The following is a 15282-nucleotide window of genomic DNA, read 5'->3' as shown; positions in this document are numbered from 1 at the left end:
AAGAAATAATAAATACAATTCTTGTTTGACAGTCTCAGCCTAGTTAAAATACCAGCATGAAAAAGCACTGGGAGTTTTTAAATCCTATTTAAACCGTGGAGGTAGGACAGGGTAATCCCCAAATATACAGTCTGTGCTTGTTTTTGTTAAGAAACTGTGTATAGTTCTCAAAATTACATGGAAAGGTCAATAAGGCCAGTTGGATTTGTTCTAGGTTTGGAAGATAAATTATTTAATGTGAGCCAGTTACCTTAGCTTTTGTGAGTTCCTTTAGAGACTCCTAAGAGTAAAAGTTCACAAGCATAGTGATGGTTTAAGACATGGTTAGTCCCCATGGATACCTGACTAGTTCAAGTTTTCTGTAAAATGAGGGGTAACCCTTGTAACACAGGGCAGAGTATTGTTAGTTCCACCACAGAGGGACACTGTTTATAGACACGTGGGTATGGTATTCATTCCCCTGAGATACAGAACACCAGCCCAGTGAGCACAAGGTTACTGAATGCCAGAAATGAAATGAAATGTGAGCCATATGGAATTCACTGGTCAATTCCAACCATGAGTTAGCTGCCATAGAACGTGTAATCTAGTAAACGGATGCAAAAATCTTTGTTTTATAATTTCTGCATCTTTGTAACAGTGCTGATATTTGGAAACGTTTACTTTTCACATCATTTTTTCCTGTCTTCTTTGGGTCCTTCCTCCCTCCTTCTTTCCTTCCCTCCCTCTCTCCTCCCTCTCTCTCTTTCCTCCCTTCTTTCCTTAGACATGGTCTGGCTACGTAGCCTAGGCTGGCCTTGAACTGGTGATCCTCCTGCCTCATCTCACAAATGCTGGGATTACAGTTGCGTACCACCATGCTTGGCTACAGAGTGTGTGTGTGTGTGTGTGTGTGTGTGTGTGTGTGTGTGTTTACTCACATCAGTTTTTAACTGACACAAGTCAAAGAGACGTGGGCCAGGAACCAGAGACACGCTTTCTTGTCCAAATTGTCTCAGCCCTACGTTTTCCTAGCCATAGCCGTCTGTTAAAAGGGGACTTGGTGGGCTATCGCGTGCAGGATTGTGATAGCAGGATATGACATGTGTGGTGGAAGGCTGGAACTTCTGTTGGCGAGGATAACGGCTCCCACAGTCTGAGTTTAGAGCCACCAGCGAAGCAAACTCAAAGCTATCATTCCATTGAGCAATTCCTTGTTAAATCGGACTGAGCTTCCACATCGCCGGCACATGCGGTGACACACTGCTCAGTCTATTTGCTGGTGAATTGTGAGAGTTCTGTGCGCCATGCACGCCGCACGGATCGTCTGTGAAAAGCGTGGCACACGACAACTAAACACTGAAGAATTCCCATGGTGGTCAATCAGGGGAATGCAAGTTTACAATGTCACGTGTCGGGTACCCTCTACCGAGAGGCGCCCCTCTCCGTGCACCCGGGCGGGCGGTGGGGGACACGGGTCTTCCCTGCGATCCGAGGCCAGGTGCTCTGGCGGGTCCCGGGAGGACCTGGAGGCGTGCGGCGCGAGGCTGGAGGTCAGAAGGGCGGGTGGATGAGGCGGACCGGCGGCGCGCAGGTGGCAGGGAGGCTGTGCGCCCGGCCGCCCCGATTCCCCGCGCAACCAGTAAGCGGCGCTGGGCCCCGCGCTGGCGGCCGGAGCCTCAGCTGCGGTTACCTGCAGCAGCCGAGCCCGCAGCTCCTCCCCGCGCGCCGCCCGCCCCCCGCCGGCTCGCCCGCCCCCGCCGCCGCACTACCCCGCTCCGCCGGCGGGCTCGGCGCACTCGCTCGCAGGAGCCCGGGCCGCGCGCGCTGCGCTGCGCTGCGGGGCCGCCTCCCGCGTCGCCTTGGCCGGGCCGCCCTCCTCCCGCACAGTGCGGCGCAGGGAGGCCCCTCGCCTCGGCCGCCCCCGCGCGCCGCCTCCTCCGCTCTGCAGGCGGGGACCGCCCGGCCATCGGCACCAGCAGCGCGGCCCCGGGCGCCCCCGGCTGCGATCAGGGCCAGCCGCAGGAGCAGCAGGGGCCGGGCCGGCTAGGACCGCGGAGCCATGGCCGATGGGGGCGAAGGCGAGGACGAGATCCAGTTCCTGCGAACTGTAAGCGCCGCCGCGCGTGTCCTCCCCGGGGAAGGGGCGCCGGGCGGGCGTCCGGGCAGAGTGACAGCGGGGCCACGCGGGCGGGCAGAGGGCCCCTCGGGGATGCGGGGGGGCCAGCATCACCAAGTGTGTGCAGGTGTGCGTGTGGGGCCGGGGAGGGCAGGGCGCGTGTCTGTGCGTGCGTGTGGAAAGCCAGGGGACCCAGTGCGACCAGAGCGTGGCGAGCCGGCGGAAGGCGCCGGGGCTCGGTCCCGGGGCACCGGGGACCCAAGCTACCCAGCTTCGGGGACGCCGATCAGCTGGGTGGGACCTCCCCGACGGCTGGGGCAAGGGCAGCCTGTTGGGCTCGGGGGCTATGGGGACTCCGGCAGTCGCCGGGAATACCGCCACCGCGCTGTCCCTGGGGCTTTGGGGCTGGCTCCGCGCGCTGTCACGGAGCGAGGACCCGGAGAGCCTTGGACTTGGCAGAGAGCTCACGTGGGGGACTGGCCGGGGTCGGGGACGCGGGACGCTGCACAGACATTTCCCCCAAGCCAGGGTGCTGCGAAGGGGGTTGAGGGGCTGCCTCCGGGTCTCCGTGGTTCCCCGGGGTGGTGCCATGGTGGTGCTGTGACGGCTTGCAGAGCGCGGTGCATGGGAAGTGGCGTGTGCGTGTGTGTGTGCACGCGTGTGAGCGTGTGCGGGGAGGGGTGAGCACCGTGAACGTGTCGTTCCCTAAACACTGGCTTCCCGAATCCCGAGTGCAGCAAAGTGCGTGTCCGCATGCCAGCGTGTGTGCGCGGCCCGGGCGGCTGCCCGGAATTTCCACACTGGTTGGCAGGCAGGGAAAGGTTGGCTCCACGCTAATACAATTCTTTTAAGTAGCTCCCCGCCCTGCTCCTCCCTGCCGGTTTTCCAACACTGCAGATACTTCCCGGGAGGAGGCATGGCTCACCTCCACGCTGGGCCCATGGCCTCCGCACCACCGAAGACACGCAGCAACTTCGCGTTACAATAACCCACTTAGCATCATCTCAGTCCTTCCTCCTCCTTCCCGAGAACATCCCCTTCCCGGATCCCCGCCCCCAACCGCGGACCCACTGCAGCTTCTGCAGCTACTTCTTCCCAGCCCGCTGCCCTCCGGGATCACAGAAAATCCTAGGGATGCCTGAATTTTGAAATACTAACGAGACGGTAACTTTTAGGTGTGAAATAGCCTTGATGCTGTTGGGCAAAACTGGCAAGAGCGCATTTGGAAAGAACCTTTTTTTCTGTTTTTTCATTTGCTCCTCCTACCATATTTTTGGGGTAGGGGTCATTTGTGCATTACGAGGGGTTGCACGAATCTTTGGCGAGGACAAAATGCAGGCCACACACAGGTGGGGGATGGTCTGCTCTCAGCTGCGTGTTCTGCACCATTGCTTTTGCTGTTTCAGGTACTGTTGACCTGACTTCAAAAAGCATCATCACGAATACCTTAAGCCTTCTAGTAGTACAGTTGGTTATTTTTCTTAGTAGAAAATTGTCTGTAAATTAAAAAAAATAATTAAAGTCACATTAGATTTTTCTCAATAGTAAAGGAATCGTTTCTTCAGGTGAACTCATAAGTGGTTGCTCTGTGGTTTTTTCAATTCAATTTTTTATCCAGCTCTGTAGGGTTAAAATTAGCTAGAAATTTTGGACGGCTCCTAGCACACTCAAGGAGTTCCTGCGGTTTAAATGTTAAGCTCACTCCTGGAGGTGCTGTTATCGGAAGGCTTAATGGGACCAAGGTCTGGTGCTGGCTGATGGAGTTTTGCACATATAAAGTCATGTTAACTCCATGCCTACTTGACAGCTGCCTGTCAGCCAGAGCAACACCTTTGATAAGTGGGTCTTGGGTAAGATCTGGCAGGCCTGGGCTGGGATTTTTCTTTTAATAAAACATCAGTAGGTGGTTGTGTTGATGATAAATGACCTTGAAGGATGTACACTGTGGAGCAGGGATTTTTTTTTCTGATGTACCATTAATATCTGAAAGGAAAACATGGTGTTTTTTCCCCTTCAACACTTCACAAATTTAATATGGGAATTCTCAAATCCTTGATCAGCTCCTGTGTCACTGCTCTGGATTCTTTCCATTTTGTTCTCTTGGGTTGATAGTTTAGAAATGTTATGGAGATTCAGTTAGTCAGGAGGATGCTGTCTGTCATTGTAGAATTGACTGGGCATTCCAGGGCTCTGTGGGAACATGTAATTATTGGCCTGACCATATCTTGTCTGTTGGATTTCTGTTCAGTACCCTAACACATCGAGCCATCTTTTTGTGCGCCTTTTATGGCCTTTTTTCCCTTTTCTTTTTCTGCAGAAGATCACTGTTAAGGGAAGTTGAAGTAAAATTTTTGATGGGTGGTTTCCATGAGTTATGTCTGCTGCTGAAAATTAAGTTTTCATTTGTGAGGGCTTTTGTCACTGTTTAGCCTGCTAGCCCCTCTCCCCTCTCCTTCCTATGTGACTGTTGCTGGCAAGTCTGCCAACATTCCTTCTCTATGGGTGTGTGGACAGTGATTGGTGGTTTCCCCACCAGCTGGAGACATGTCCCCCTGATCTGTTTATCTTTAGTGAGATGGAGAATATGTTACATAAACTCTGGATGTGCCCAGACACTTACAGCAGACAAATCCTATCATAAAATAAGCCCTTAGCCCCTAATGGACTTGTTACTGTCATAGCCAAATGTGTCCATGATTTGAAATGTGTGGTTTATTTTATATAAAAAATTTACTAACTTACCAACACAGCAATGAGCTATAATTTGCTAATTTGGTATCCAAAAAGTGGAGGTTTTTAGTTGTGCTTGTTTTCAAGCAATCTTATGGAATTTCACAGAAGGTATATGCTGTTCCCCTGACTTTAAGAAAACTGTGTGAGCTGACCTTGATGAGGGTTGTTTTTCAGAGTCCTTTGCTAGTCTTTGATGGTGGTGAGTGCAGTTGAGTTACCTTGGAAAGTACCGTGTCACGTAGCTGTGTATTCACTCACAGAGTGAGACTTCAAACTTAGTCCTGGCTTCCAGCCATCCTCCAGCCTGCCTTTGCAGGTGGAGCAATGTCACTGTGGCTCCTTCTAGGTGCTTGTGCATCTCGATCCCCAGTGACAAGGAGTATGTAGAAAGTCTTCATCAGTTACCAGAGATAATAGTAGAGCACAGAGGGCAGTGTGCAGTGGGTCTGTGTGGCCCTGGTTTGTAGAGATGCAGAAGGAGATGGTCTGAAAGCAGGGGGGGTGTGACAGCAGGCAGGGTCCTGTGTCCCTTTCCTCAGCTGCAGGAATGTCACCAGGTACAAAAGGGGTGACGGGATGTGGCACCTGTGGTTCCTTGGCGAAGCCGCGGGGAGGTAGACATGCACTGTGGTGTTCTCTGAAGTGAGGGAAATCATTCTCCCACCCCCTAGGCTTATGTCATCTGACTTTTTTTGACTTAGAAATTAGTGTGTACACAATGGCAGGAAAGGCAAGATCTAAAACACTTAGGCCGCTAATCTATTTGACATTCGGTCTTATTTGTGCTTTGGCTGTAGCAAAGTATTATTCTTTTCAAGGCCGGATGACCGGCAGAAGGATTCAAACAGCACAGGGCACCAGCGGAAGTGTTTGGGGGAGAGGGACAGCCTTGGAGGAGAGGGACAGCCTTGGAGGTGAGGGACAGCCTTGGAGGTATGCATTTGTCTTCTGACACCATGGACATTTTATTAATTCAGAGAGCTTTTTTTTTTTTTTTTAAATTTTGGTGGTGGTGGGGATTGAACTCATGGCCTGTGCTTGCTAGGCAGCTGTTCCACCACGTGAGCCACCCCACCAGCCCTTTGTGCTTGAGCTTGTTTTCAGATTGCTTGTTTTCTTTTGCCCAGGCAAAACCTTAATCCTTTTACCTCGACCTCTTAAATAGTTGGGATTATAGATGTGTACCACCATGCTTGGCCCAAAACATTTGTTGAATACCTTCTGTATACATGTATGCTATTAGGTGTTGAGGAGGCATTCAAATTAAGTAGAGAAGTGGTTTGTAATTATAACTGCAAAGAAGAGAAAGAAAATGGTTAGAGAAAAAACAGCACACACACCATCTCTGGTGTTAGGGTATGAACAGAACTTCCCAGTTTCACCTCCCTGATTTCCCAGATAAGGAAATTAGAGCTGAGAGAGCCAAAGGGGGCTTGGCCCAGTGTCACCAATGTCACATTCCAGGTGTGCAATGTAACTAATGCAGTGTGTGAAAAATTCTGAAGCATTGCTAAAATTGCATCAGCCCTGTCTTTACATACTAGGTTTAAACCCACAGTCCCATTTTATCCTTATCTTGACCTTCATAGTGTCTCTGTCCTTGTCCTCCCTCTCATCCTTCCTTTCCAGTGGTTTCTTTCCTCCTTTCTAAAGTCCGGACCTCAGGTGTCAGGATGGACAGCCCATCCTTTCCTTTTTCCTTTTCGTGTCCTTCTCTCCTTCTTCCTCCTGGTCTATCTTCAAACCCAAGAACTCCTTCCATCTTGAAATTCTTTTGTTTGACCCTGGTCTCTTACTTAACTGCTCCACTCCTCCCACATGTCCTCACCCACTGCCTCCTCCTTGTGGTCACCTGCCTTCTCCTCCTTGATCCTGGAGGGTGCTGGTAGCCTCCTCCTTTCCAAATCTAAGTGTCCCTTTGTGTCCCAATCCCATGACACCCCATCTCAAAGCCTACGAATTGTCTGGCCGTGGACACACAGCATGTTGAGGGTGAGTTTTACACATTTCTGAGCAGGCTCTCCTGGGGTTCAAATCCCTTCTTCTGCTGTTCTGTCTCTTCTGCTTATCAGTGTCACAAAATCTGGGGTCTTTTGAATAATGAGTTTGCAAAGACTTAACAGTGACTTTGCCCAGTTCTGAGAGCCAGAGATGGAAAGGAGTTCCGGAGCCAGAGATGGAAAGGAGTTCTTTTTTATAAGGGCAATACTGCCATTCATCAGGGCTGTACCTAATTTCCTCCTGAAGGTCCCACCTCCTCATACTAGTACCTCGAGGGCTAGGATTTCAACATGAATTTTGCAGGGGGTGCGTAAATACCTGACCAGAGTACCCCAGTATGTCTTTCAGCCTTCATCATCCCTCATACCCCAATCCTTGAACCTTTCTGCCATGTTAATGAGAAGGGTTGTTCCCACCCCCCAGTTCAGAGCCCCATCCCGGCCACTCTAATTTCTTTAATTGACCTTTTATATTCTGCCTTTCTATGCTTTGCTTTCATTTCTCCATCCTTCATGGAACTTTCTGGAGTCACTCCAACCAATTCTGATTTCATTCTCTCTCACCATCTCTTGAGCTTCTAGTCAGTTCTATACGTTTTATCACTTACTAATGTGCTTGGGAGGGTTAGGACCATGTTGGAAACATTAGTTTCCCATGATGCTTAGCACAGTATGAGACACAATGACAGGTCTGAAAGAAATTTTACGGCAAGTAGAAAATCAGGACAAGGGAACAATGCTCACAGTCCCCCTCCCAGTTAAATGTAAATGGCTCACATATAGAAAGAGAAGAAAGTATCTGTTGACATGGAAGTGAGACCCGTTCTAGAGGCAGAGGAGTAGGAAGGCTGGTGAGTGGACAGAAGAGGTGTGACTGTGAGACACAGGACGCCATTTTGAGACTGGCAGAGCCAGAGGCCAACCCGTACCATCTCAGAGTTTAGGGCTCATGGTGTCCATGCATCTTTTTGAGGTTGTCCAAAGAGCTCTTAGGACACATTCAAATAGTTCTGGAGGCTGACAGAGGCTCCTCTGAGCTCAAGGTCACTATCAGATCTGAAGAATGACCACTTCTCTGGCTTGTGCTTGGTCAGGAAGCCAGAGCTGTTCTCTAGAGGCCTTTACCTGCTACTCTTGATGGCTTTATTTCTTGTAGGTTCATCTGTTCTCGTTCTTCTGCGGCTGCTCTAAGTATTTCACAGGTATTTTTCTCATGAAATCCTTATAAAATCCCTTGGCCTAGGGGCAGAGATGTGAGCTCATCAAAAAGGATTTGCCAATACAAGCACTGACGAAATGGCCTCAGCCCTAGGAGGCTGCTCGAGAATCGTCACTCAGCCAGTGAGGCCAAAAAAGTCCCTTTGTGTTGGAGATGAGACAAGAGGGAGACTTGACACTCTGCTTCTGTCTTCAGGAACATCCTCTATAATGCTGAGTGTGAATTTCTTATGCTTCCAGTGCCTTGTGGGAAGTCTGCAACACAATAAGCCCTGTGTTTAATGTTAGTGAGATCAACCCACTTCTGTGAGGAAATATTTTGGGTAATAAATACAGAGCAGGCGATTGTCTGCAGAGTACCAGGTTACCTTCGGTCAGGGGCATGAGCCGGGTATCTGCCTGTTTACAGCAGTGTGCCGGGCACCTCCCTGGGCACAGCCATGGATGTGGACCTGGGTCATGCAGAGTTGAGGCATCAAGCCAGATGAACCTTGTATACATCAAGATGCATCCCGGGAACATTGTGCTCTGTGTCAATTCAGAGGGGACAAGGAGGAGAGGTGAGGAATATGCCCCTGGGGGCTCCAGACTTCCCCTCTCCCAGGTGGAGTCAGTGGTGGTAAAAGCACAGTCCCTTTCCTAGAAAATATGAAATAGCACCAAGCCAGGCTGTGGAATGAAGAACAAAATGCAAGGCAGGGAGGAATTAAAAGTCAATGAAACACTGCACCCATCTCTGACAGGGCTCCAAAGTCCATTTGGTAGCGTTTCTGGGAATTTTGATTTGTGTTTGTTTGGAATTTGGGAGAGTGGGCTAAGAGATGAAAACGCTTCAGAGTGCCTTAAAGAGATAGTTACTTTAAAGAACTGTACTTCAGGGGTGAGTAACAGTCATGAAGCCGTAGGGAAGGTGCATTGTGTCTCTTCCTTTCAGGGGAGAAGCACATGGTAAGGATGACTGGGCCTCTTGCAAAATGCAGCAGGAACACACATGTACACACACACACACACAGACACATACATGCACACAGGACTCAATCTCCAAGGTCCTTTACATCTCCTCTTACTGCTTTCTTATTTTTTGGCTGAACTGGGGTTTGAACTCAGGGCTTTGTGCTTGCTAGGCAGGTGCTCTACCACTTGAGCCACGCCTCTTGCCCTTTTTGCTGTGGTTATTTTGGAGATGGGATTTCACTTTTTGCCCAGGGCAGCCAGGACTGCAATCCTCCTATATATGCTTCCCATAGCTGGGATGACAGGTGTGCACCACCACACCCAGCTTTTAATTTTTCTGTTCAGATGGGGATCTTGCAAACTTTTTTGCTTGGACTGGCCTGGAATCATGATCCTCCTGATCTCAGCCTCCTTCATGTCTTTGGATGACAGGTGTGTGCCACTGTGCCCAGATATTGGTTGAGAGGGGGGTCTCTTAAACTGTTTGCCAGGGCTAGCCTTGAACTGCTATCCTCCCAATCTCAGCTTCCCAAGCAGCTAGGATTATAGACATGAGTCACCAATATGGCTTCTTACTGGTTTTGAGACTATCCCTTCTGTCCCCTTTAGTTCAGGACACATTTGACATTTGTGTCCCAGGACACATGTTCCACAAAGGGCTCACAATTTCTGGCTTGTGGCTTCAGGGAAACACCCGGAGAAGATTTTTTCTTGAGTCACAGACCAATGAAAAGCTGTGATGAGATGTTTTTGACCGATGACTGTCAGAGCAGTCCAATGTCCAGTCCCACTACTGTCCTTTCTGTGATAGTGCAGAGCCTTCATCTCCTGAAGACGGGAGTCATTATGAAGTGTCAGTGTCCCACTCCTGCCATGAGGGCCCATGTTTCCCAGAAAAACCATGGATGTGGGCCCGCTGGAGTCCCACTGCCACAACACAGGACATGGGAACAAGCAAAGGGCAAGAGAGGATTGTGCCACCACCTGTCCTGGTCCACTGTCCCATCTCTTCCATCAGTCTGGAATATTTGCTGACTGCCTACTGTGTGCAGTGCATCACACCAGGGGCTGGGATTCACAGCTCTGAGCTTGTTCCTTGCTTTCCAGGAATGGAAAGGAAATGTTCTCTGCAGAAGGGGCAGATACTGTCATGGGAGGGCTGTCAAGGAGGACGGGATCCATGTCCCATGTGTGTGATGGCTGGCATTCTCAGTCAACTTTCAGGCTGAAAAGGAACTTCAGGAGTCAGTCCCATGATTTTCTAGTGAAGGGAATTGGAAGGACAAGTATTTTGGTTACATTTATTCAGACAGGAGAGCCATAATTCATCTGATTCCTGGAACAATTCATTTACTCTATAAAGCAGTTAATTGCACTGTCACAGATCAGGAAACCGAGTTGCAAAGAGATAAAATGCCTTGTTCAAGGACAGTTTGTGAGTAGTGATGTTGCTGGTGAGCTAGGGTCTTTCAGGTGCCCAGTGCCTTCCTTGCCTTCCTTCTCTGTCTTCCTCCTTCCTTCTCTTCTTCCCTTCGTCCTGTCCTCCCTTCCTGTGTCAGGAAGAATTGCAAAAGACTGTGGATTGGGGGAGGAAGAAGGAAGTCATCTCTGCCTGTGGTTTGTCTTTGAGCTGCTTTACAACTCTGCTAAGGTGCAATAGCATTCTGGAACCTTTGATTTCTCATCACAGAAAAACACAGGTTGTATTTGGTGGAATGCATGATGGGTCCCAGGCAGTTTTGCACCTGTCAAGCACTCTCATCTGTGAGGGTTGCTGAATTTGTTTGCTCTCTGGATTCTCCTTCATCCCATGGTGACACCAGCTAGTTGTTTTGTTGTTGCTGTGTGTTGACTTTGCGTTCGTTTGAGTCTTTACCTTTTAAAAAATTATCTTTCACATCACTGATGTGTCTCCCAAGATCCAGATGGGTGGGATTTTGATGGGTTTGGGTGTACCGGTCAGGAAGGACAGACGAGAATGAGAATTTGAGCAGAGGCAGCTGCTGGCTTCTTCTGTTTCCTGGTTTCTTCTCTGTTTCCCTCTCCTGGGTGTCGGTGGGGGAAAGCTTTCCATTCTTTTTCCCTACCTTGTACCCAGAAGACTCGTACTCTCCATGGGTGCTAGAGACACTGTGTCCTCCTCTTGTGCCTCAGGAGGACTCCCCACTGTTGCTGGTCACTAGATGCCTCATCCTTGTCATTGGATCCCATCCCACTCACAGGCCACTCCTTGGCAAATGCTCTTTGGTTAGGCACTTGCCAGTTAATCCCCTGACAGTGCCCAGTGTCCCCTTGGCAGGCCCAGATGGATCAGGAAGCAAACACATGGGGGCACGTGTGGGAAAGAGTTGATGTGACCATGTGGACTGTGGAAATTCTGGAAGGGTGTGAGCCTTGAGACCCTGGTCAGCAGGGCATTGCACTTATTTGTAGGGTAGGATGTGCCGTTGATGCTACGCTTCTTTCTTTTCTTTCCTCTCATGGGAGGGAGATGGGTCCAAGCTGTCCATCAGGAAGATTAATGTGGCAGCGATTTATCAGATAAATTGGAATAAAGAGAGACCAGAAAAAGACGAGAGCTAAGAACCCTATCAGGAGATAGTACTCCTGGAGTTGTACAAGATAACTCAGGCCAAGATTTGGGGGGTTGTTGTGGGAATGGGAAGTGGGGGAGACTCAATGAACCTTGCCAAGGAAGGGTTTGCAGGACTAGTGACAGATTAGATTTAAGGAGAGGAAGGGACAAAGATGACCTTGGGGAATTCAGAAAGGTGGCAGTGTGGGTTTGGAAATCAGGAGGAAGGGAAGGTTTTAGGGCACACAGTGGGATCCATTTTGGATCAATTTCAAAATAAGTTATGGACTGAATTGTGTCCCCAGGAAAGAGATGTTGACATCTCAACCCCAGTATCTCAGACTGTGACCTTATTTGGGAAAAGGGTCTTGACAGAGGCAATGAAGGTGAAGTGAGGTCATTAGGTGGGCCTGATCCCACACAACCAATGTCCTCAGGAGAGGACATTAGGGTACAGACACACCCACAGGGGAGAGGACAGGAAGACACAGAACACCTGTGGGGGTGTCAGTGGTGCAGCTGCAGCTGAGGAACACCTGAGGCTCCGAAGGTCAGTCATGGGCCTGGAACAGGTCCTTCCTCCCTCTCAGCAGGAACAACCCAGCCCACACCTTGACCTCAGACTTGAGCCTCCAGACTGTGCCAGCTTAAACTTCTGTGGTTTAAGCTGCCCTGCTGGTGGTGCTTTGTTGCTGCGCTCTAATACAAGGCACAGGAGGAAGGGTGGAGAGGATGGCCCTTCAGATAGACTGGACACAAAACCACAAGAGTGGTCGTAATGATCTCCAGGAAGGAACATGTGGAGTCCAACAGCAAAGACTGAGAGGAAAGTGAACAGGGAAACCTTTGATGGCGCCATCAGAAATTCTCTGAGGTCACCGAGAGGAAGCCGGGTCACAGGAGACTGAGGAGGCAGTAATGGGGTGGGCAGATGAGGCTGATGCATTTTCCACCCAGGTTTGAGGAAGAGAGGCTGTGGAAAGAGGGTAAAAGAAAGAATGGTGTAGAGTTGGCTTTCTGTCACTGTAACAAATACTCAAGACGATCAAGTTATAGAGAGAAAAGGTTTAGTTTGATTCCAGTTTGGGAGATTCTAGTCCATGACCAGTGGCTCCATTGCTGTTGGACCTGTGGCACGTCATGGTAGAGATGCATGGGGGAACAAAACTTGATGGCTGGGAAGGAGAGAGGAAGAGGAAGGGACTGGGGTCCCTCAACCCCCTTCAGTGGCACACCTCCGTTGATCTGAAGATCTCCCACTAGGCACCACCTCTTAAAGCTTCCCCACCTCCCTGGGAATGACACCTTTAGCACAGGGACTTTTGGGGGACACTTAAGATTCAAACTATAGCCAAAGTTGTTAGTGATTTTCTTTCCTTCTCAGAGGACAGACCGTAATGTAAGGTTGTAGGGGAGGCAAGGTGGCTGCTGTAGCAAGGTCCTGGGACAGATCAGGATGAAGCAGGTGCCCTGCCTCGTTGGTGCTGCCATTGCTGTGCACACACAGGAGCTCATGAGGCGGCTTTTCCTGCAGATACCCAATCACTGCTTGCTTTACCTAATTTGAGAGCACGCATATTTTCATTTGACTTTGGTTTAGCTTTGCATAATTTCATTTTCTGCTGGGGACCTTTAGGTAAGTAGTTAAAATTGGAGTTCTCTGCCGCTTCATTGGTTGTAAGCGGGGCGTGTTTTGTTTGCACGTTGCAGGTGCTGGTAACTAAATAACCCAAGCAGGCACATCTCATTAGGATGAAGGCAAGAAGTGCCTCTTGCTAGTGATTTAAAAAACACAGCTACTGATGCGAACAGACTGTAGGGCTTATGGATGATCACAAATAATTTTTATGAAAGGGTCATCCTAGGAATATATTGGTGTGACTTTCTGACAGCTCACATCAGGGAGGAATGTTGAAGTATACTAAGAAACGAAATTATTCTGCTAATAGCAACCCTCCTTGGCTGTCCTACTATGATAAATGGCTTAGCTGGCTAAACAAATTGCAGGGATTTTTCATAAAATTAAGTAATTTATGTTTTCAGGTATTTTTCCTATCCTTTCGCATAATTGACACTATATTGAACATGTAATTTATAGCTTATAACGCTCTGTGTTTTTAAATCTACACAGTAAATGCCTCTAGCACGCAGATTCCACAGTGTGTTCTCTACTTAACACAAGTGATTTAAAAATAAAAGCTTTCAACAACTGCCTGCACTTTATAACAAAGCACGTAGCATAGTCTGGTTAGTGTCCTGAGTCAGTGACTATTACACTTTCCTAAAGGGAACCTGTGAGATGACAATTTCTTTTTTGGAAGTACTGGGGTTCGAACTCAGGACCTTATGTTTGCTAGGTAGGCATTCTACCACCTGAGCCACTCCGCCAGCCCGCTTGTGCTTTTGTTCCTTTTTGGATAGGTTCTTGCATTTTTGCCCAGGCTGGCCTTGGACTGCCATTCTCCTACATCTGCCTTCCACTAGGTGGGATCACAGGCCCTCCACTAGGCTTGGCTTATTTTTTGAGATGGGGTCTCGCTAAGTTTTTTCTAAAACTGGCCACAAACTTCAATCCTCCCATGCTCCACCTCCTGAATAACTAGGATTACAGGCAAGATGATAATTATTACAGGGTGTGCTCAAAACTAGTCAACCCCACGCATCACATGGATCAAGGATATGACTGGGACAAAAATGTTACCTCTTGTTTTAAAAAATAAATTCTTCACTAGGATATATTCATTATGCGGGAGGGGTGGGATTCATAGTGACAGTTCTGATTAGACTTACATTGCACATTGCTTACATCTCCCCCTCAATCCCTGCTCCACCCCACTTAAAGCAATTGCAAGAGGTTTCTTAGTTCTGTTTCATATGGGTATATGAAAAAAAGTCCACCTACCGTATACCATCACCTTAATCTCCTTCATTCACCTCTCCCCTTCCACAAAACTGTTAGCTCTTGACTATATCAGATTAGATGGCCGGTGCCGGTGGCTCACACCTATAATCCTATTTACTTGGGAGGATTGTGGTTCAAAGCCAGACCATCAAATACTTTGAGAGACCCCATCTCTGGAACAACCAGAGCAAAACTGACTGGAGAGGTGGCTCAGGCAGTAGAGCGCCTGCTTTGCAAGTGGGAAGCCCTAGTTCAAACCCCAGTCCCACCAAAAACAAAACAAAGCAAAAAGATTAGATGCAGTAATTTTCCTTTACCTAAACGTAGCTGTGATATGTATATGTGTTTGTGTGTGCAATGTACGTGTGTGTATACTATACATGTGTGTTTTTGTGTGTGTAATATACATTTGTGTAATATAAGTGTGTGGTATACACTTGTGTGTAATATACATGTGTGCTTATGTGTAATATACATGTGTTTGTGCGTAATACACACGTGTGTTTGTGTGTAATATATGTGTGTTTGCATATATAATATATACTTGTGTGCTTGTGTGTAATATATACACGTGTGTTTGTGTGTAATATATGTGTGTTTGCATGTGTAATATACACGTGTGTGTAATGTACGTGTGTGTAAATGTGTGTATATGACGAATGTCAGGTTCTATATGCTGTAACTTTTTAAGAACATTCTTCAGCCAGTGATGTGCTGGGTTGAGTGCTTATTGTCCCCTCCTTGGTGTTCCCAGCATGGCCAGGGCTGCCAGCACCTTGCTGGGCTCGCAGAGGCCTTCCCT

At 48.7% G+C, this 15282-nt stretch overlaps 1 protein-coding gene across 1 annotated transcript in view; it reads left to right on the top strand.

The window, feature by feature from the left end:
- Window positions 1-1942: 1942 nt before the first annotated feature.
- Ryr2 (ryanodine receptor 2) overlaps window positions 1943-15282 on the top strand; it is a 591935-nt gene continuing 578595 nt past the window's right edge. Inside the window, exon 1 of the mRNA XM_074056805.1 lies at window positions 1943-2089. Coding sequence (XP_073912906.1) covers window positions 2042-2089 — 48 coding nt within the window. The 5' untranslated portion in view covers window positions 1943-2041. The remainder of the gene's footprint in view (window positions 2090-15282) is intronic.

This window comes from Castor canadensis, chromosome 15 (genome assembly GCF_047511655.1).
Source record: "Castor canadensis chromosome 15, mCasCan1.hap1v2, whole genome shotgun sequence".
Classification (NCBI taxonomy): Eukaryota; Metazoa; Chordata; class Mammalia; order Rodentia; family Castoridae; genus Castor; species Castor canadensis.
The sequence above is the reverse complement of the archived record's forward strand: the minus strand, read 5'-3'. Positions and strand labels throughout refer to the sequence as shown.